Consider the following 21104-nt stretch of genomic DNA (forward strand, 5'->3'; position numbering starts at 1 on the left):
ATTTTCACACTACAGCAAAAGCTGCTTTGAGAGGTGAGTGTGTTCAGACCTCAATGAGGAAGAGCTGGATCCACAGAGAGGCCATCCCCTCTGGATATTTTTGAAACTTGTCAAAATATATCTGAATATATCATTTGTATCGAAAATACCTAGCAGGATTTTTCCAGGTATGAGTTGCAAAAAGATGCATTTAAGACCGTTGGCTTCAAAAATGTTCATTTGAGGTCAGAGGACGTGACACTGTGTCAGGACTTGATCAACACTTCATGTCACCAAATGATCTTATATTTAAAAAATAAATCTGATTTCTTTATTACAGCCTGAAATAATTAGCTATTTTTAGGAGTTATAGTTCAAAGTCCAACAAAAGTATAAAACGCATGACACACTGCAAGAGTATTGCACAAAGTGTCACCTCACAATATTAGTAATTATATTGCAATCAATGAGCGAATGTCACAATTTAAAAGCTGCCTCGTAAAGTAAAATGCTCTCAATCTGCATACCTTTCATTACCCAAGATGCACTGCTCTACTGGTGCTATTCTGCAGTGCGCTAAAAAATAGAAATATCTTGACCAACCAAATTTGTCTTTTGCGTGTTGCACAACTCTGTGAGAGTGAGATCATCCATCATTTAGTCAGCCAATAAGGTTGAACTTCTCTTTCTGCAACGGCTTTACTTCACAAAAATGTACAAGGTGGTTACGTTTCCCAGCTTTTGGTGGTGACGTTTGCAGTGCGCTGCATGGGCTTTGTATGGATGATGGTTTCTCCATTTGAAATTCTGTGCGTTTGAGGTATCAGCGCCTAGACTGCTCTCTGCAGCAGTGCAGCGCTCTCTGCTTCTGCTTCTCACTGCAGAAGTGAGGCTTTTCCCCCCCCTTTTTTTTCCTCACATGACTTTGTTCTGCTTGGGCCCCCAGTTGAACCCTGGGATCTTTCGTCCTCTTAGGATGAGCTGCATGCATCTCACATTAACCCTGAAGTCATCCAGTCAAGGTGTGCACTTACCTGGTTCAGACAAATTGGACTCTGTGTATTATATATATGAGGGCTTTTCTCCCTAATTAGCTTGTACCTCTACTCTAAGACACACCACTTCTGGTGCAGATTACTGAATCAGCAAACTCACATAATGGAGCAGCTCTGACTATTGGGGATCAGCTACATGAGGCTGTCTTTATCAGTCAGTGTCAGCATGAATCGTAGCTTATGTATCATGCGAAAATTGTAATCAGCTGAGAGCGGGAAGCATCAGTCCCTGCATGAGAGATCTGCATGCAGCGCTGCTACTGCATCAGTCTGCCGAGCCTCGCAGCATCTGTCCTCTCCCCCTGTACTCTGTGACACCAGGGGAAAATGCCCCCGCCAGCATATCCCTCACATAGCCCATGCCATTCTCAGTAATGGCATCCCCTATGATGAATAAGCCATGAGGAGGGGCCCTTTTACATGTCCTATTAGATTACCTCCCTGTGCTTTACCTGGCTGCTGTCACCTCATCGCCTCTGGCTTGACGCTCTTCTTAATATTCTCTCTTGTTAGCCCAGCCAAGGGCACTATGTATAAACGTGTGTTAAAGCTCGTAGATCATATGAGTGTGGAGATTTGGAGGTGAGTCGTCTGTGCGGTTCATTGAATGTGTATATAAACGGCCAGTCATTCATGTTTATGATTCACATTAAAGTCTGGGACAACTGCCTCACTATTAGTGATTTTGCAGCTGATATGAAATGTTTAGGAAAGTAGAATTTTTGGTCTTTTTTTTTGGAGCCTGGTGTCATAACAGGACATCATCACTGACTTACATCTTATCTGACATGAGCTGTAACAAAACGGAGGCGAAGGGGGAAAAAAAGGTTATCTGTCAGGTATGGACAGTCTTGACACACGCAGATAATGGAGTGAAGTCTAACCATCGGCAGGTGAGTTTGCATGTCTTTTTTTTTTTTTTTTTTTTCCATTCACAGCCAATTCTCCGGCTCCATTGATCTGTCCGGAAAAGATAATAGACGCATTGATTCACCAGCTCAGCAGCTTGCTTGGTTTACACATCAATTCAGACTAATTCTCAGTAGTCCTTAGTCAAGGAGGAGAATTGCCTTAAATGACTGACGGGGTCTGTTTTGGGTTTAACTGCAGGTTTTATTTTTCCTGAAAATGTGAAAAGATGTTGAAAAAAAGAACAGCAGAAATATTTTGATGAGCACATGTGACCGCAGACTCTGGGGAAACCTGACATGGTAGATGAAAAGTAGAGTCAGAAAGGAGTTAATTGATGCTAGCTAGCAATAAATTAACTCCATTCATTTCACTCTGCCATAGAGATGGAGTGAATGATGGGATCCTGACTTAGTAGAAGAAGGTGCATGGTGTGTTTCACTGCGCCAAGGCTTCTTTGCTGACCTCATTTTGTAGAGCTGAGCAGATTCCTCCCAAGGCCAAGTGGAGTGAAAAAGACACACTGTCAACTCCAAAACAGGTCAAATGTGGTTGTGCAGGAATGACTATAAGCACACGAGAGATTTACCATTTTCACAGCAGATGAAGTAGTCCAGGTATCTTTTATTTTACTAACGAAGACACTCTTTTTTTCATTTGATCAAAGCATCGTTTACGACATAACTCACCGTGACATTAAAGACCCTGTTCTGAGAGGCAGAGCTGAATATGTGAAGCATATGAAGTGTGAGGAGTCATCTGTTTCTCCCACAGCACGAGAGAGATACTAGTAAGAGGGCTATGATGGATTGACATTATGGTGAGTGGCTGAACTTCTGACAGCTGGCTGCTCTGTTGTGGTGAACGAGCTGCGGCTCTGTCAGCTGTCAGTGTCAGCAGCAGCAGCCGGTCTGCTTTCTACAGCGGTGTTGTAGCAGAGCATAACACTGATCAGCTTTAAATGAGGGAGACTGCAGCAGGGATGTCTAGATTAGACTTTTACAGGCATCTAATGTCAATTTCAACCATCTATATGCAATATTTTAAGATAAACAGTATTCCAAACAACAACTATGACTTTTCTTGTCTGAGTTTCTTTTCAGTATTTTGTACATTTATGATGATTGGAGTTAAATATGCACTTTCAAGGGCAGGGAAAGTAAATATGATGAATAAAGACTTTGGACTTTTTGTTTATCTTATCTTGTGGCAGTGGTACTATGTAGATGCCAAGTGAGCTGTAAACCTGTGAATATTCAGTTTCACTGCTAAATTGCATGTCTGAACTCTGAGCTCATTGAAGACTGAGGCCAGGTCACGCTGCAAAAATCAGAATGATCATCTTGAAAGCAGTGAAGGACCTCACTGTGATGAGAAATATACTCTACAGGGAACTGCCACAGTCCATCAATGTAATGCTTCTGTTTCTTTTGTGTTTTTTGGGGGATGAATGAGTCTGTGGGCTAGTAAGAAAAAACACCTTGTGGTTGATGACGCAAGAACAAACTCCACTCTGCTGTGTCCAGCCTCTAGTGTTATTTGTAAGCAGTTTTCATCTGTGTTGATGGCGAGCCACTTGTTATTTTAATTTTTGTTTTGTTTTGTGCCCACTGTTTTGTGCTCTGCATTCCAGGTTCTTGGGGGATTGTTGCACATCCTCCACAACAACCCGTGTCATCTGGAGATGTGCGTTGACTCCTGGCCTACATTCACCACTGCCATTTGTTACCGTCAAAAACAGGTAGGCTATAGTACACAGGGACAAAGATAGACGACTTATAGGCTCCTCTGGAGTGGCTTGTTGATGTCTGAATCTGCCTGTGAAGTGTTTCAGCAGCAGCAGCAGCAGCAGCAGCAGCTCCGATGTGATCCCTGACACATGCACTGTCTTCACCAAGAACCCAGAAACCCTGAGAAGTTTGCTGCTTAATGAGAGGGTCGTAAAGTGGAGGAACAGACTCATATTCAGAGGTAGAATGAAGACATAACATTTCCTTAATCGCTGTATTACGATTGCTCCAGGCTGCAATTTGTTATTTTTTATCAGTAGTCACAGCAATATACAGTATTTTTATTACAGTGCTTTTCTACCACATGTCTAGTTAATACACAGTAAGTATACCTGCAATCATGCTCCAATGTGATGGATTGTACTGACATCCAACAATGCTATCTTTTGGATGAGTCAAACTGTAAACCCTCCTGACTATTGCAGCACTAGTTTAGAGTTGAATGTATTTTATGCACTGAAGAAATGAGAAAAGTACTAAAAGGATAAGCCTTCTGTATTATGCATTTCTATTATTGTCAACAAATTCCATGCAACAGAACCAGTGCTGCTTGTAGCTCAAGGCCTTTTGATTACTTGTTAAGGAGAAGAAGAAAGATTTATAGATGCAGCAGAAATACATACTTTAATTTAAAAAAGGTTTCAGGTCTCAGAGGTTGGAACAGCTGAGCACTGTAGTGGTTTTAGTAAATGTTACTCAAACAGAAGTAAACTGTAGCCTACACTACATTCACCTGCAGATTAAAACATGTGTTTGTTATATAGTGAGTATTTCTGGCAGCAGAGAAGTGTGTGTGTGTGGGATCAACTCAAAATAAACTACAGTGTCTGTTTTCATTGTAATTAAGGAAAATGTCAGCCAGTGCAACAGTGTGGTGAAGTTTTAATAGTCATCGAACAACATTGCAGGTCTACAGCACAGAGGAATAGGCTACTCATTTTTACTGATATGTCATTTTATTTAGCCTTTGCTTTTCCAAACATATTTCTGTTGACTAGTAAATGTGTTTTCACTTACCGTAACTTTCCCCCAAAATTGCATATTAATACCAAAGCCAAGCATTTATGTAGTCTATTTTTTTTTATTTTAACAATTATTGTCGAAACCTTAAAACAACTGGATGATATGATTTTTCTTTCCAAACAGATGGTTTCTTAACATTTTTTCTTCTGGCCTTGCCACAATTAGGACACTGATGTGATGAACTGTGATGATATTGTAGCTGATATTGACTGTATTCAGCAAAGTCACAGAATGACTGATCTGCACTAATGCCGTGTCGTTTTCAATATATTGATTCTATGAAAATTGTGTATGCATCAGTTTAATTAATTCAGTCATGGAGGTCCACAGACTCAGCTTTTGGTACCACAGTAATCCCTGGAGTTACGTTACCTTATGTAAAGTAAAAATGACTCCATACACCTGCTACACAGGTATTAGATTTGGGAGGAAATGAAAGCTCTGGTGTTGAACTGATATTCTGCAACTGTCGTTACCTGGAGTTAAGGACTGGTGCATAGTATGATAACGAAATGAATTTGCTTTTGTCTTTCTGAAAGGTATACCAAGCTCACACTGCGATCTCATCAAAGACCTCGCCACTCTCAGTGGGCTAGATATCACAGAATATGGGGGTTATAACACCTTCATCCACCACAGTCCAGAGAGTAAGGACTGGCAAGAGTAAGTCTCTAAAAATTTGTTCATGACCTCATTTCAGTGCAGCTCCATTATTTTTTGAGGCCGATGAGTGAGATTAGAAAATATGATGTACATTTCACTGATTTATGTGCATAATTCCTGGTCATATTTTCTCTCTGTGGCCCAGTAAGGTGTTGCCGCTGCCAGTTTCCATTCTGGATGAGTCCCACGCTGAGCTCGTGGACACACACTTGCCTTATGGAGGCAACCAGGATAGCCTGAACCACGTGAGAGCCTGTATCCGCCATCTGCCAAACCACTGCGTGATGGATGAGGCGGGCCGGCCCGTGTCCTGGATGCTGTCTGATGAGCTGTGCGAGCTGAGGATGGCCTACACCCTACCAGAGTACAGACGAGCCGGCCACCTCCAGGCTCTGTCTCTGGCTCTGATGCGCAGGATGAGCTCTCTGGGTCTGCCCGTCTACTGCCATGTCAACCAGAACAACCAGGCCGTCATTAATGCTGTGACTTCGCTCGGCTTCTCTGCGTGTCCCGGTATGGAGAAGATCTCAGTGTTGCTCATATGTAAGGACAGAGTCTGAGTAAACCAGACTAATGACAATAAAGTCTGTCAGATGATTGAAACCATACTGGAAAACCAATGTTTTATTGTAAAAGTGGAAAATGTAACAAGTATTCCTCTTGTTCTATGATTTGTATCACTAGAGCGCTGAAAGGATGCTGCACAGCTTTGTCAGTTTCTGATACCAAACTCAAAATAACATTTTCTCTGGTCTTAGGCTGGATCTGATTAATATGCCAGCCGTTCTGCTGCTTTTTGTTCACTGTGGGGGAAAAAAAAATGTATACAAATGCCCCCCAGTATGAAACAATTCTGTAAGGACAATACAAATCTGTCTCCAGTTTGATCCTCTGGCGTGTACGGAGCAGCTTTTCCTGAGGAAAAGACCCCCCCTAATCTGCAGATCATCCAAGGAGACTCTCATCCACCTGGGACTCCTCCCCGGAGGTGTGCGGTTCCACTGCTGATTGCCTCTCTGTGTTTTAGCAGCAATGCACCATTCAAGTCTGCAGGCAACTTGACAAATGAGCAGCGGTCTGAGCAGAGGGGATGCTCGTACTGCACCACACATCCTGTCCCATCCACATCCCCCTGTCCCGCAGTGGTGCACCTCTCTTAACTGGCGCCCTTTGCTTACTCTAAACCTGCAGGCTCTCCTCTCAAAGTCAAACCAGTACAGTGCATGTTAAATACATGTTTGCTGACGCATGCACATTTAAAGACAATTCTATCTTTAGTTTACATTTATAGTACGTTGTTCAAATATATTGTAATATTATAAATTTTCTTAACTGTTTGTCAGTGAATTTATAAAAAAAAAAGCAATCCGTCAATAGCTAATTGATTCGCCAGTTTTACACAAAATTGGTCAGAACCTGACTTCATAATTAATACGCTGTTAGCCATCAGAAAGCAAAAAATCTATTTGTTTTAGCTTCTCCAGTATGATGTGTTGCTTCTCTCTGATTTATATCATTGTCCATTGTCCAGTTTAAACAAGTAAGTGAAATTCTTCACCTATGTTTCTGGGGAAAAAGATCCTCTTTATCGTTATATCATGATATTCAATAGACTATACGATTAATAGAGAAATTAGTTGAATCAACACAAAGTTTTGTATGCTGACATCCGTCTTCTGACGTGATTAGTGATTAATAGTTTTTGAGAAGAAGAATTCTGTGCTGTTTGCTCCTTGGGCTTCTTGAACAATATACAGCACTATGTTATTATAAATAACCAAGCAGAGCTCTGAATTCCCAGAGTGAATGAATTTTTAAACTCACTGTCCATGCACACAACTCTAATAACTGGTAAAGATTATTTTTATCGCTGTCTAAGGATTTCTGCTATACGAATCTGGACTGCATAGGTCTTATATTGCAAGCCATCCACTGAAACATGAGATGTTTTCTCACCTACAGCATGAATCTATTTGAGTGCTCAACCTCCAATACAGTCAAAGAGGTGTAGGACGACTCAAAAAAGGCATCAGGAGGGTTTTATGCAAGCTGCAGCGGTTGCAGATCTTTACTCATCCCAAGGCACGTTTGTGAGTCAGATAAGAGACCAAAAAAAAAAAAAAAAAACTTGAAGCACAGCTTGAAGAACATGAAGTACCTGACGGCTGAACTAGTTCACAGGCTTTATCAGTGGAGCCTGCAACTGCAGCCACCACTTGAGGACAGCATCCACCCACCGGTCCTCCTCAGAAACTGCATCTCAGAACGAGTGAGGAGCCGAGTGTCTGACGCAGCATGCGATCATTCACCTTGGCTGCGCGTGCTGCTCGGACTTGCCTCGGTGCAGCTGTCCACACACACACACACACACACACACCAACACTCACTACCCCCCTTCTGTAGAGGCAGTGCACTCTGCCAGCCATGGAGTGGGACGTACTATCGATCCTGCTGAAATGATGGTTTCTAAAAGGGAGGCAGTAAGCATGTCTGCACTCCCCTCCTCCACTGTGGAGGGGCCCTGAGATATCACCAAGCTCAGCACATTGCACCATCACGGCATGGGAAAATGGGATTTTCACTGCGAGATGAGCTGAGGGGAAGGTAATTCAAGTCGCAGAGCTATGTTCCCCACCGAGGATGTAAAATGAGCCACGTTACCTTCAGACGCCTCACACAGTGGACAAATAAGGTCATTTTAAATCTCCTATTAATTCCAGTCCTTGTCACAAAGAAATCAGATACCAAATGTGAAAATGTGCATGAGTGCTGAAGTTAAGACGGAAGAGAGGAGGATGTTCACCGTTCACTTAACCATTCATCTCCGCAGCACTCATTCATAGTGAGTGTGTGTGTGCCACCACATGCAACTTGTATCATGCGGTGCTGCAAGGAAATTAAACGATCATCAGAACAGGGGATAAATTAATGAGGTGTATGAGTTCTTTGCAGGCGGTGTGAGACTTTGATTCTCATCTCAAGAGGTGCCTACTCCAGAGGAACCACTAGATGGTGGCAGTGTCACAGTATTCTCCAACACTCAGGCGAAATATGGTGCATGTCAACTCTGGCTCACACAAGGTTGCAGATTTGGAGGAAATTATGAGCAAGCTTTTAAAGGTACTCTTGTACAGTTGATTATATTCTTTACCATTGAAAAAACATGACTTTGTTACTCTCTTTGTGAATGGGCCTTGTTGTTCTCCTGTTACTGGAGATACATGCTTGAAAGATGAGAGGCGACTGCATCAGTTGCCCAGCGTATGAAGGTCATGTGCTGGGTGCATCATCCTTGTCGGTCTAAATCGTCACTCACCATATTTGACGTTCCCCATGGGTCAGTATGTCAGTCAGTGGAGTATGATTCTGTCTTACTGAGCATCATGTCAAAGATCGCCACTCACCTTTCCCTGTTTTCTTGTTGCTGTTTTTCTTTTTAACTATGTGTCTGGACTGAATGACCAGAGGGAGGATTAACAACAAGGTGCACCAGTGTTTCAGTGTGTGAAACACTGGTTGTCATGGTGCACTGGTGCATGCTGTCAATAATATCACGCTCCTCGGCTGGTCACATGGTCTGTATATGTAGCCTAGCCTATGTGTGTTTAACAGATTGGAGTGTGGATTATCAATTATGCTTCCTTCCATCATCATACATCACATGCGTAACACCTCGAGCAGACCATAATAACATAATCTAGTCCAAGAATGTATTTGAGCAAGATCAGTAGAGAGCCAAACCGACACACGCTACTTTTACTATTATTTTTTGGCAGGGGGCATATTTGATAGATAGGCTCCCAGACCCTTATGGTTTTCTTACATAATCTACAATGGACAATTTAACTAATTAATCAAAGTCCAATGGTCTAGTAGTCTAATGACTAACTGTAAAACTACCAATGATGTAAATGAACAGTGGCGTCGTGGTAACCTACCTGACTTGTACAGCAAGTGAGCTCAGTGTAGTGGTGCTGTGCCTGCAGCTGAGGTTACACATTAAAAGATCATGTGGAGACCATGGTCTGAAGTTAGTTTTATATTGGAAAGCTGCTGATTAGTGGATTTTTTTTTTTCCACCTTCAGTAACATGTTTCATCTTAGTCATGCATTAACACATTACAACCAAAATATATTTTTTGTTTTTGGATTTGGTTATAAATATGTCCAGATTGTTGTGCCATGCTTTATTTACCTAAAGTGGTGTCCAAATGTCTAAGACACAGTTCTGGATCGCATTGTATATTTTGCATATGTAGCCTATATGTTAGTCTATCAATTTTTATGTACTTATGTATACAATTATCAATTATAATAAATGACAGCTATATAATAAATACATTGTTATTTAAAAAGTAATAATAATGACATCCCTTAGCTTTTGCAAGTGATTTCAGGAAGATAAAACCACTTAAGAAAACTTCATACATTAAGAAATACTACAATAAAATACTAACCCTTTAAACAAAACAATTATTGAAAAATACAATATACATGAATTACTGAGTAAAAGTGATTGAAGTGAGTGAATGTGATCTTGCAGAAAACAATTTTCATACATTTTAACAATTAAATCAGCATGTTTATTGTGCAGCTGCAACTAAGCATCATTGTCATTATTCATTAGTCTTTTGATTATTCAATTAAAATTAATCAATTGTGAATTACAGTTTATAGTGTGACAGTGACTTTATGTCTTGTTGTGTGTGTCCAACAGTCCAAACCCTAATGATATTATATTACTATATCGTAAAGAGTCTGTAGGTTTATCACTGCAGTTTGAAAACACAACATTCAAACTGGGCCCCTCCTCTTGGGCTCACCTGCACCTGACCTGCACACGCTCCCTGCCCCTGACAGCAGTTGTCAGGGGCAGCAAGATATGACTGGATGCTGTCAAGCCGGGAGAAATGTATATAGGCCTATCCCTCGAAGCTCCTGTTGCTGGTGACGGCCGGCCAGATATGAGCCAAACACTCCAGCACTTCATTTGGACTCTATGTCCTTTTATTCTGGTAAATGTGTCTCTGCCATTTCCCCTGGCTTGACAGCGTCCAGTCGCTATCTTGGTGGTAATTTTTATGCATGCCCACAGCGCCACACGCCCAACTTCACACCCAGAAACGTCCTGTCTACAACAAAACATCAAAATACAGGCAGTAGACAGGAAATCTGCAGACATAGTCACCACCACACACGAGTAGATTTCTTTTGTGTAAGTCTATCTGTAATTTTTTTTTTCAGGAAAATCCTACAGACTCTACTGTTAAGTAAAAATAACCTAAAAATATACATTGCTTTTTTTCAATAAAAATTGAATGAAAATGGTCTTAAAAATTATTTATGAATCGATCAATTGACTCATTGCATCTGTGAAACCTAAGTGTTTACAATAACTTTATGATGTGCACCATGGGGACGCACAGAGGTGAACTGCAGCTGCAATACCAATGTGCAACCAACTTCGCAGCGCCCGCTGACCGTCAGTGGGGAGGTCCTAATCTAGCATAGCAGCTGGGAGCATTTTACCACGTGATGCGAGAGATGTTAGAGAGAGCAGCCATCATTCACCTAATTCATGTCCTGCCTGATATGGTCAAAGCTTTGACGACGAGGACACAGAAAACTACGATGGAGTAAAGCGACGACCCTGCAGCCTCCTCACCCACCGGTGTCATCCGCTGTGCCGCTCCACTGCCTCGGTTCAGGTCTGTTTGCTGCCGGCTGCTGCTTTTTCTTTCCCCTTCTCCCCCTGTTTTCTGCTCATATGGTGGCTGCCGACGCGCTTGTTTCGGTTTCAGTGTTCCCCTTTTACATCACATTTACATGTTCGCTGTTGAAAACAGAACCTACGAAGTGCCGCTGTCACTCACCTAAAACACACGTCCAGCGTTTCACGGAGCCACGGGTTGTTTGTTTTGTCGTAGCCCCCCTGGTTAACGCCGAGCCGTGTTGTGTTGCTGTTTATGCTAACAACCGACCGTTCCTTGTTGTGTAACTGACGTTTCGAACGCGCTCCAGCTCCAGGTAACAACGGAAACGTGTTGCTAAACAACGACGACGAGGAACGTTCGATTCCCTCGCTGGGTTCCAGGCTTGGGGGTGGGGGGTCGCGCGTGGACGTTCCTCGAGCCCACGGGGACGCACGGTCTCCTGGCCCACGAGAGTTTACTTGGAGATTAGGCTGCCTTTACATTAGCTAGCATGACAGGCTCTTTTGCTTGAACTGTCCAGAAGGCCCACATCCACCCAGTTGCCACTTAATTAAGGATACTTATTTTGAAGTAATGCACTCTAGAAGGATTGTCAATATATTTTACTTCAACGAAAATCAAAATAATTTAAGTTTTTTTGCTAAAACTAAAAGTGCTCATCTTTATGGTCTACAACATTTGAATCTCTGGTCTCTTTTAATTCATATTTGGGATGTTGATGTAGCCTATAATATTTTGTCCACCACCCTATTCATGCTAGTGAAGCAGATCAAACATTAGAAACACTTATTTGTCTTGCACAAGAGTGCAACATCATGACAAATTACACCTACCATAATGACAGTTAAATCTGAATCATCATAAATAGACATTTCTTACCTTCATGACTTGTTGTCAAAACTAAAACACAAATATAAGTTTAGATTTTTGTCAAATGAACAAAGTGCATAATATACAGCAGATCCATAATACATTATCAACACACATTCAAGTGCTTTATCCACACTTTAGATGACTTTCTTTTGGGGGATTTATTGGTGTACTCATCATGTCACCAAACTGTGTAGGACTTAAGTTCAGGTGGGCCCAGTCTAAATTGGGCCTTACAATAGACACAAGTGTTGCCTTGGCCCAGCAAAACCAGGGAGCACTTCTCTTGCATTTTAATCAGGTCCAAACCAACCCAGGGGCCCAGGACCCCCAAACAGCCCAGGCCAGCACCCCAGCTCAAATACCCCTCCACAAGCCACCTTTTATACTACTAATGGACATGTTTGTTTTAAAGTCCAAGGTAATTGTGGGAAGACCTTCCATTGTTGTGTTAGTTTTGATTTGCATAGTGTGTGCTGTAAGGTGGCCCTTTGCCACAGGCAGAGGAAAGGGTAAACTTCTGGCTCAGAGAGTGTGCAAATTAACATGTTTCACTCACCCTGAATGCTGGACAGGCATTGAAAAAGAGATTGTTTACATTCAGATGCTGGCCACCCGCTGCTTGCTTTTTCTTCCCCCCTGTTTTCCAATCACTGAAGAGACATGACCCATTTAAATGGTTGTTTACTTGCATCAGAAGAAGAGCCAAAGCACTTCTCAATGAACTCTTGTCTACAATTCAATTAGAGTGGCCTTCCCAGCAGCACAGTTTTCCACATTACACAATGCCCTCTACAGCCTCGCTGCCACACAGGCCATAACACGAAGACCAAAGAGCAGCAGTAGTCACACCTGTACCCAAAAAATGTCACGTCATGTCTTTTGGGATACTACTGACCCTTAATGTGGACTGTGTGGGCTATCAAGCCAAATAGGGTTTTCACTATAAAAGAATAGCCTGACTATTGATCAAAACTAAACTCCACCGTCCTGTTGACACCAGTTGCCTTTTAGACTCTCAACTGAAATGAAGAATGTAAAATCAGATGTCTGATGTTGTTTAACAGTCAGATTTAGGCCTCTCAGTTATAAACCGGATGTGCCCTGTCACAGCTGTGCTCTGTTGTATTGGAGTCGGTGAAGTAAAGCACAGCAGGTATTCATCAGGCTTTTATTAAGTTTCACTCCTCTTGAAACTCTTGCCTGAAAAGAGCTGTGTGTCCCTAAATACAACAGAACTGGTTTCTTTTTTTTTAAGCCAGACATTTTATTACTGCTTTTCCTGTTGCCCTCTGACTAGACAACCATATAATAGGAAATGGCTGGAGTTTTTCCCCTCTTTTTTCCTATTTTTGGAGTTTGTGGGAATATTTCACTTTCAGAGTCGCTGAATAATATATCAACCCATTGAGGTTCATGGATCTACTTTCTTGGTGCTTTGTGCTGTGTTTCATGCCTGGTAGCTTTACTAAATCAACACTGTTAGAATTTCAACGATCATGGTGCCTTAGTACTATGCCCTGTTGATTTTTGCTATCCTCCACAACGAGAGCTCTCTCTGGAACTTTACCCTCGACCAAATAACAAACTTATTTGATCAATTGTCAAATGTGATAATGGTTTGTCGATTTTAAGGCCCTGAAAAGAAATTGACCCCTCCGTTGGAATATAATTTTCCTTTTGTTATAGCTGTTTAATAAGTGGCCAAAATTGGCAACATCACGGCATCACAGATTCTTGAATTGACTCTGCTTTATCAGGAAAAGCTGGGAAAGTAATGCGTAAAATTGAGGACAGCTAATGAAATTAGGTTTCTGTGCTTTTTTTCATGTTGTTTGTGTGGCATAATTGTCAATGAGTCACTTAGCTAAAGGACTGCATAATAACATGGGTGTCTGTCAGTTTAGACAAACAGATCTCTGTACACTTTATGGCTCTAAATGTTTTTTTTTAACTCCATGGAAACCTAAAGGGATATCTGGACATGTTGCTCTATATTTCAGCTAGATTAACATGTAAACATTTTGCAATGCATTATTGACATGTCGTATTGTACTTTCAAGGCCTACAGTTGTGAAAAAAGTTCAAAATTTGTCACAACTATTTTTAATTGATGTGTTGATAACCTGCTGTCTCCAAGTTTGACTGTGAAAGTTTAAACAAGCAAGTTTATCAAAAATATAGGTTCCTATATATCTTTATGAAAATTAATTCAACCAACACAGAAGCAAAAATAATTAAAAACAAATCCAGTATTGACAAAAAGCAGTCCTGCTTGATTTGTGGCATAGCCTACGATTGACCAGCGTGACCAAACGTGTTTAACTTAAAGTTACCATGGTAAAGAAAATAGAGTATGACAAATTTAGATCGTCCGTTTCATAAATGTCACACTGCCCAACCCTAGTTAGCCATTTGTCAGAAGGACTGTGTACACAGCCGCTAAACCCTGTCAGTTATAAATGTTGCACTGCAACTTTTCAATCGAGGCCACTAGGCCAAGCTTTTCACTGTTAATGATCCAATCCGTACATATAGTTCCACACAGGGACAGTGGCTGTTCTCCATTAATGTAAATGATGGTTTAATTTTTCATCTTTCATTCAATCTTTTCTCTTAAGAGCTGTCAACTGTCTTATCCAGGCAAGCTGCACAAACCCTTCAGTTCCAACTATCTGCCTTTTGAGTCCCATTTACCTTGAGTTGCGTCAAATGCAGAGGTGAGGGTTAGGGGGTTAGGGTGAGGAGAGGGGACATCTACCGTAATCTTCTCAGATCCTAAAGGAAGGGAAACTGAAATGGTCACAGTCTCTATCTTCTCTTTATGCATGAACTTGACCAGTATGTAATATGAAGTTTTACTGAAATAAATTTTTTTTTATTGATATTTGCTTGGTCACTGAAAAAAAGATTTTACTGATGAGGCTTGCTTTCAACCTAATAAAAAAATATGTTTATGACTAAGTGGCAGAAACTTGTTGGTCTTGCTATCATGTTGACTCAACATTATACTGAGCCACTAGGAAGAGCAGCACCGTACTGTTGCGGTCTACTGTCTGACTGCTTTAGATGTTAAATGACGTTGAGGTGACTGCATGTAAATCCATGGCAATGATGACTAAGGCTGTAGGAAATGAGGCCATAGTCAGCCGCGGATACATGCCCTCAGCCGTTGTGTAATGATAATGTTATCAGTGTAAGTTGGTATTTAGCTTTACATCTCAGATTTCTTGGGTCATGGGACGCGGCCCTCTATGAGAGTAACATGAAAACAAAGCCACTGTTGAGGTCACTGCCGCTAATATCAGTTGCTGTCTACTGATTACCAAATGAATTAAGTTAAAACATGGAGGGAATTTCCTGTTAAACATACACTGGGACATTTACAACAAATGCTGTATAATGTCATTACACCATCCATCTAGTTGTCAAAGGGCGTGATGACGTGATAAGTATGGCCCTACAGTGTGTCTTGTGTTTAGCTCATTGTTTCGTAGGATCTGTTTCCTGACATTTCCTGGTACAAACAGAAGACTGCTAATTAGATTACCAAAGAATTAAATAGTTTTTTTTCTTCCTTCATCTCTAATCTCTCCAGGTGGGCTCCAGTCAACACCTGGTCAGACTCCGACTGTCTGCATCTAGATCAGAGGGATCCCAAACCTCTTCCTAGGCTTGCAGGAGCACAGTGGAGGAGAGGGTTTGAGGCTGATCACTCCCCCCATTATTATTTGAGGAGGGGGGGAGTAGGCGGGAGGCGGAGGGAGGAAGGAAGGAGCTGCTCTCACGACCCCGAGCATGGGGCAAAAGGTCCCAGGTGGCATCAAAACCATTGATATGCGGGATCCGGCGTTCAGCCCCCTGAAGCTGGAGCTACAGGCCCTCAGTCACACCAAACCGTCTCGACTGGATCTGCTGCTGGACATGCCACCGGCCAGCGTGGACGTCCAGGTGCAGCACTCGTGGAACAACGACGACCGCTCCCTCAACATCTTCGTCAAGGACGACAATAAGCTGGTGTTTCACAGGCACCCCGTGGCGCAGAGCACGGACGCCATCCGGGGCCGTGTTGGATACACAAGGGGATTGCACGTGTGGGAGATCAGCTGGGCCATGCGTCAGAGGGGCACGCACGCTGTGGTCGGAGTGGCCACGGTTGACGCCCCGCTACACTCGGTGGGCTACACGGCTTTGGTGGGAAGCAACGCCGAGTCGTGGGGCTGGGACCTGTGCAGGAGTAAACTATACCACGACGGAAAGAATCAACCAGGAAAAACCTATCCGGCCTTCCTCGAGCCAGACGACACCTTCATAATACCAGACTCCCTCTTAGTAGTCTTGGACATGGACGAGGGGACTCTGGGTTACATAGTGGACGGACATTATCTAGGGGTGGCGTTCAGAGGACTTAAGGGTAGGAAGCTGTACCCGGTGGTGAGCGCCGTGTGGGGACACTGTGAAATTCGAATCCGGTACATAAATGGTCTCGATCGTAAGTACAAACTTTAATCATATTTCATATCTTCCGTTGTTAATCTTTTCTCTCATGCACGGTGCTCTCTCTGCTGTCTCGCATTCAGCTCTTGCGCAACCAAAGGCTGCATTTTTATTGAAGCAATAAACAAAGGTGTGACAGTTGAGGATTTGTCTTATTAAAAAGGACATGGGGTTACTCTAGAGCAGCAGCATTATTGTCTCTGACTTGCAACCAGTACAGCTGCCTCTTGGCTATTATGTAAAGCAGTTCATGTGATAACATGACCGATTTGTATTCTCGCTTCGCGATCCGGATTATATATGGAGGATTAATATTTAACTGCATTGCTGACTCACTTTTTCTCATAAGAAATATGTTGCCGTCTCCTGCTTTTTAGTAGTGAGTTAAGACATGTAATAGTGGGGCATGATGTCACTATAACCTGTCATAGCTTTTCCCATTAACTGTACTTTTCCTTTGTTTTTCATACAGGCTGTGGCGCCTCCCTTCATAGTCGTTTGTGTCATTTAATGTTCATGTACAAAACAACAAGCTGCTTGTTTTTCCCCCCCCAGACAAATGTAAAATGATTCCAATTGAATTAATCCCAATTATTCCAAACGGTCATGAGCTTTCAATGAGGAAACATAGGTGCTTATCAAAACATGCTGTACTACCCACATGTCCCAAGTGCTCTGTGCTCATTAGATTTTTATGTTCAGCTCGGATCCCTTGACCTACTTTAGGTCTTTGAAAAAGAAGCGCTACAGATGCAGTGGTAGGCACAAAAAACCAGTTTCAGTTTGATGTGACATTTCTCTTACTGTAGGCTCTGGCGCAGGGAAATCCCTTATCTTGTGTACTGATATTAAATTCAGTTAGTCTCAATATGAAATTAATGATGTGGTTGTTTGATACACAGTGTTGTTACTGCAGCGAAACGATATGACTGAATAAAATTATTATTTTGTAGCCCTTTTTTTTTTTTTTTACATCTACAAAAAGACAGAAAAACAGATTCTGACAAATGACGCAACGAGGAACAGGTGATTAGAAAATTTTCCTAGAATAATAATTTTTCCAAGAAGATGATTAGTGGCCAACAAATTACCCTCAAGTATTGCACCCTACCATGTGATCCCACTGTTCACTACAGTGCAGACAGTGGCTGGATTTCATTTGATACTCTGATGCTCTCCTTACTCCACACTTAGGTAGTACTTCATTAATCCAGATGTGTTGAATCCACCCTCTGGGAATATTCGCCCGTTTTATTGCCTTAGAATGGATTTCAGTTAAAAATGTCATATTTCATCTCATCAAATGAGGGCAACCTGAATGGAGAGAAATTGATTTTGATGTGTTTTAGTTCATCTACACATGGACGGTATTATGATTTAAAAGCCGATTGTGTTCTCAGAGGTCATAATGCTCCTCAGTTTCCATCTTCAGAGCCACAGAGTCCATTTACTCTGTCACCACAGACACTCACGCAGCTTCTCAGATTTGCATTAAGACTACAGACATACATTCCTGAAATAACATGGTGCCATTGTGAATGCTCTTTCTCATGCTGTTCCCTCTCTCGTCTCCCTCCAGCTGAACCGCTCTCTCTGATGGACCTGTGTAGACGTTCGGTGAGGGTGGCATTAGGAAGAGACCGCCTGAGTGAAATCCATAGACTGCCCCTGCCGGCCTCTCTCAAGAACTACCTGCTCTACCAATGACGCCGCTGACAGTTGCAACATACACAGCACACCCTAGTCTCTTTCTGTTTCTCTGGGATCCTTTATGGGTTGAACCCGTTTGACAGCATTGTTCAAACCTCCAGGACTGACAAAGCCTCATGAATGATTCAACGATTATGTTTTTTGTGTCAGTGGATGGACTCGTTTTTGATTTTCTTATCCTGTTTTTATGACTCTTTGCAGCTGTCTTCTCTAACTTTGTAAAATCAGGAATCACTGAGCACTATGCACATGCTGATCCAGACGATGCCATGACAGTCACCATATTGGTGTACCTCCTCCAGTTTGTAATTTGTCAGTATCTCTGCTGTGACCTCCAGGCTTTATGATTACTAATTTCTATCTTGTAGCCTTTTTAAATTTAAATTCTACTGTGCAAAAAAAACACAAAATTGTAAGATGGAAAATTGAGCGTGGTGCCGAGGCGCGCTGTCAATATCTGACCACAAGGTGGCATCACATACCCACGTCAGCTTGTACGTCCTGTCAAATTGAGAATTACAACATGACACCCAATTGCTTTTAGAAAATGTAGTTTTTAAAATTTCCGTTCACGTGTCACAGAAATGAGATACCAACCTCTCTATTGTGCATTGTGGGTGAATGCACTGTGAGGCGTCTGAGGAGCAGCTCCCACCACCTACTGCACTATCAGTTTTCTCTGTGATACATATATGCCCCCCGTTGCGTACTATCAGGCATCTGACAGGAACATCATCAGCAGAAATTTTAACAGAAGGATAATGCCACTGTGATTATTTGTAGCATGCACCTGCAGGAAACTTTTCTCAATACAGTGTCTTTTTCTTTCTTTCTTTCTTTCTTTTTTTTTTAAATCTTTCATCACACCTGCTTTTTGTAGTTCAGTAGTTTTCAACCACATGCTGTTGAGGCCCAAGAGAGCAGGTTTTTATTAATTCAACCAGTCTCGTTGGCTGATTTCACTCGTTTGCACATATTAAGGCAGAGAATGGAAACCGACCAGTGAAATGGCTGCTGCAGAGTCGTGGTTGTAATGAAAACCTGGTCTCTTTTGGGCCTCACTGCCACATAGCTGAGAACCATTGATGTAGTACTTGTGTTTTATGAGATGGTCGGGTGGGGGAGGGGTGCAGGTTATGTAGGTAAACGGTGTTGTGCTTCAATCGACACACATTTAAGGCAAAGTAATGGCAGAAAAAAGACAATCCACAAAGTGCTGCACAAATGTAACAAAAGAGGGTCAGATTGCCAACATATTGTCAAATGCCATATCATAGACCTGTTGACTGTAGTATTTTAAAATGTGCAGATGTGGTTCACATTGAGCACTCAGCTGGATGCGGACACACTGTGCCACACTTTACTTTTCTTTGCTTGCAGCTTCCATTTTATTTGTACTCCCTGTTGTAGATTTGTTTGTAAGTATCTATTAAAGATTATTTCAAATTATCGTTTGTGCATTGTAAAATAATCACCAGACTTCAGGTTATGTGGGAGTGACAAAAAGGTTGATTTTTAAAAGTAGTCCAATCCATGCTTCAGCGACCTCAAGAGCTACTTGAAGAATCAGCACCTGAAGCATATAGATCAGTTAAGCAGTGTTGAACCTGAAGGGATCATATTGCATATTATTAAAATTGGTCTATTCATGCATCCAACCATTTACTGGGTGAACTTATATGCTTGAGTCCTTCAGCATGTTACTGAATTAGATCAAAAGTTACTCCCAATATGTTGTACTTGGTTCTGTTGTTCTAAAATGCAATTACTGAATCCTAATTTCAAGGCTGTGGTAATTAACACCAACATGCAACTACTTCACAAATCAATTTCATTTTAAAGAGGTTTGAGAATTCAGCACTACTCCATTAGGAGTGAATGTGAAACAGGTTTTGTAACTGGATATAAATTGCACAGCTCCACTACTTCCTGAACTTAAGGCAGCTCCTTTATTGGACAAACTGATTAATCCAGGTGTGTTTGACCATTGTGACTACTCAGACACACCTGGATTAATCAGTTTGTCCAATAATGTTAAGACAGGAAATAAAGGAGCTGCCTTGAGTTCAGGAAGTAGTAGAGCTGTGCATAGAGCCACCCACACAGGTGTTTCCATTTACGACACCTGATTAACATTTTCTCATATCACACATCTAACATGAATAATACGATTGTTTTATGGACAGATTTCATGTAGCTAGTTCGTTTTCACAGTGTCAGCTCACCTATCAGACAGCCATGGCGAGTAAGCTCAAATAATGCGAAGAGGAGCCATTATTAATGTCATTAGTAATGTCTGTGGTTTTCCCACTATAACAAATCAAAAAGACTGCTGTGAAAAATACCTTTGGGGTAGCATATATCGGTACATATTGGCTCTTTGACATCCCCAAACCTGACCAGCGCTTGAGCTGAATTATCTGAATAGTTGAAAATGCCTGCATACTGTAGATGCCCAGGGTTTATAGTCTCTAAACTAAATTGGAATTTGCCAGTTGTGAGGGTGATGGAGATTTGACTTTCTTTGCACACAGACTGTAATAAAAGGCAGAAGATGGATCAGCCACATTGTGTACACACAAAAAATTTACCATGACAGAGTCTATTTTAGCCATGGCATACAGAGACCATGAATCCTCTGACCCTGAACTTTCTGGCCATAAATATAACTGGGCCCTATTTTAATGTTTCCCAAATGTACCTTCTTCCCCTTAAAGGTCATTGAGATGTTGGGAAATGTCACTTTTACTTTAAAATATATTAAGGAACATGGACGAAGTGAGCACACTGACCCTACACATACAGCACTCACATCCATACTCTTTCCCGGTTAAGTTGTTAGAAATAATGTTAATGTAGCTTATTTTGCACATTTTATTTGTGGATTTTTATGC

At 41.8% G+C, this 21104-nt stretch overlaps 2 protein-coding genes across 3 annotated transcripts; both read left to right on the forward strand.

The window, feature by feature from the left end:
• Window positions 1–46: 46 nt before the first annotated feature.
• LOC146984532 (glycine N-acyltransferase-like protein 2) lies at window positions 47–6226 on the forward strand. 2 transcript variants are annotated; one of them, XM_085781785.1, is made up of 5 exons: window positions 47–3355; window positions 3577–3684; window positions 3770–3914; window positions 5296–5419; window positions 5565–6226. In XM_085781785.1, the coding sequence occupies exons 1-5, from the start codon at window positions 3278–3280 to the stop codon at window positions 5977–5979; spliced, it is 870 nt and encodes a 289-aa protein (XP_085637911.1). In that variant the 5' UTR covers window positions 47–3277; the 3' UTR covers window positions 5980–6226. The 2 variants fall into 2 exon arrangements, with proteins under 2 accessions (XP_085637911.1, XP_085637912.1); XM_085781786.1 differs by having other exon boundaries at window positions 47–2763.
• Window positions 6227–10958: 4732 nt separating this feature from the next.
• On the forward strand, window positions 10959–19659 carry spsb1 (splA/ryanodine receptor domain and SOCS box containing 1). The gene is made up of 3 exons (XM_085781788.1): window positions 10959–11127; window positions 15602–16495; window positions 18080–19659. Exons 2-3 carry the CDS (start codon window positions 15802–15804, stop codon window positions 18205–18207), a joined length of 822 nt encoding a protein of 273 aa, XP_085637914.1. The 5' UTR covers window positions 10959–11127; window positions 15602–15801; the 3' UTR covers window positions 18208–19659.
• Window positions 19660–21104: the final 1445 nt, after the last annotated feature.

The sequence above is a fragment of the Trachurus japonicus genome, chromosome 7, assembly GCF_045865225.1.
Source record: "Trachurus japonicus isolate A0001 chromosome 7, Traja_1.0".
Taxonomy (NCBI): Eukaryota; Metazoa; Chordata; class Actinopteri; order Carangiformes; family Carangidae; genus Trachurus; species Trachurus japonicus.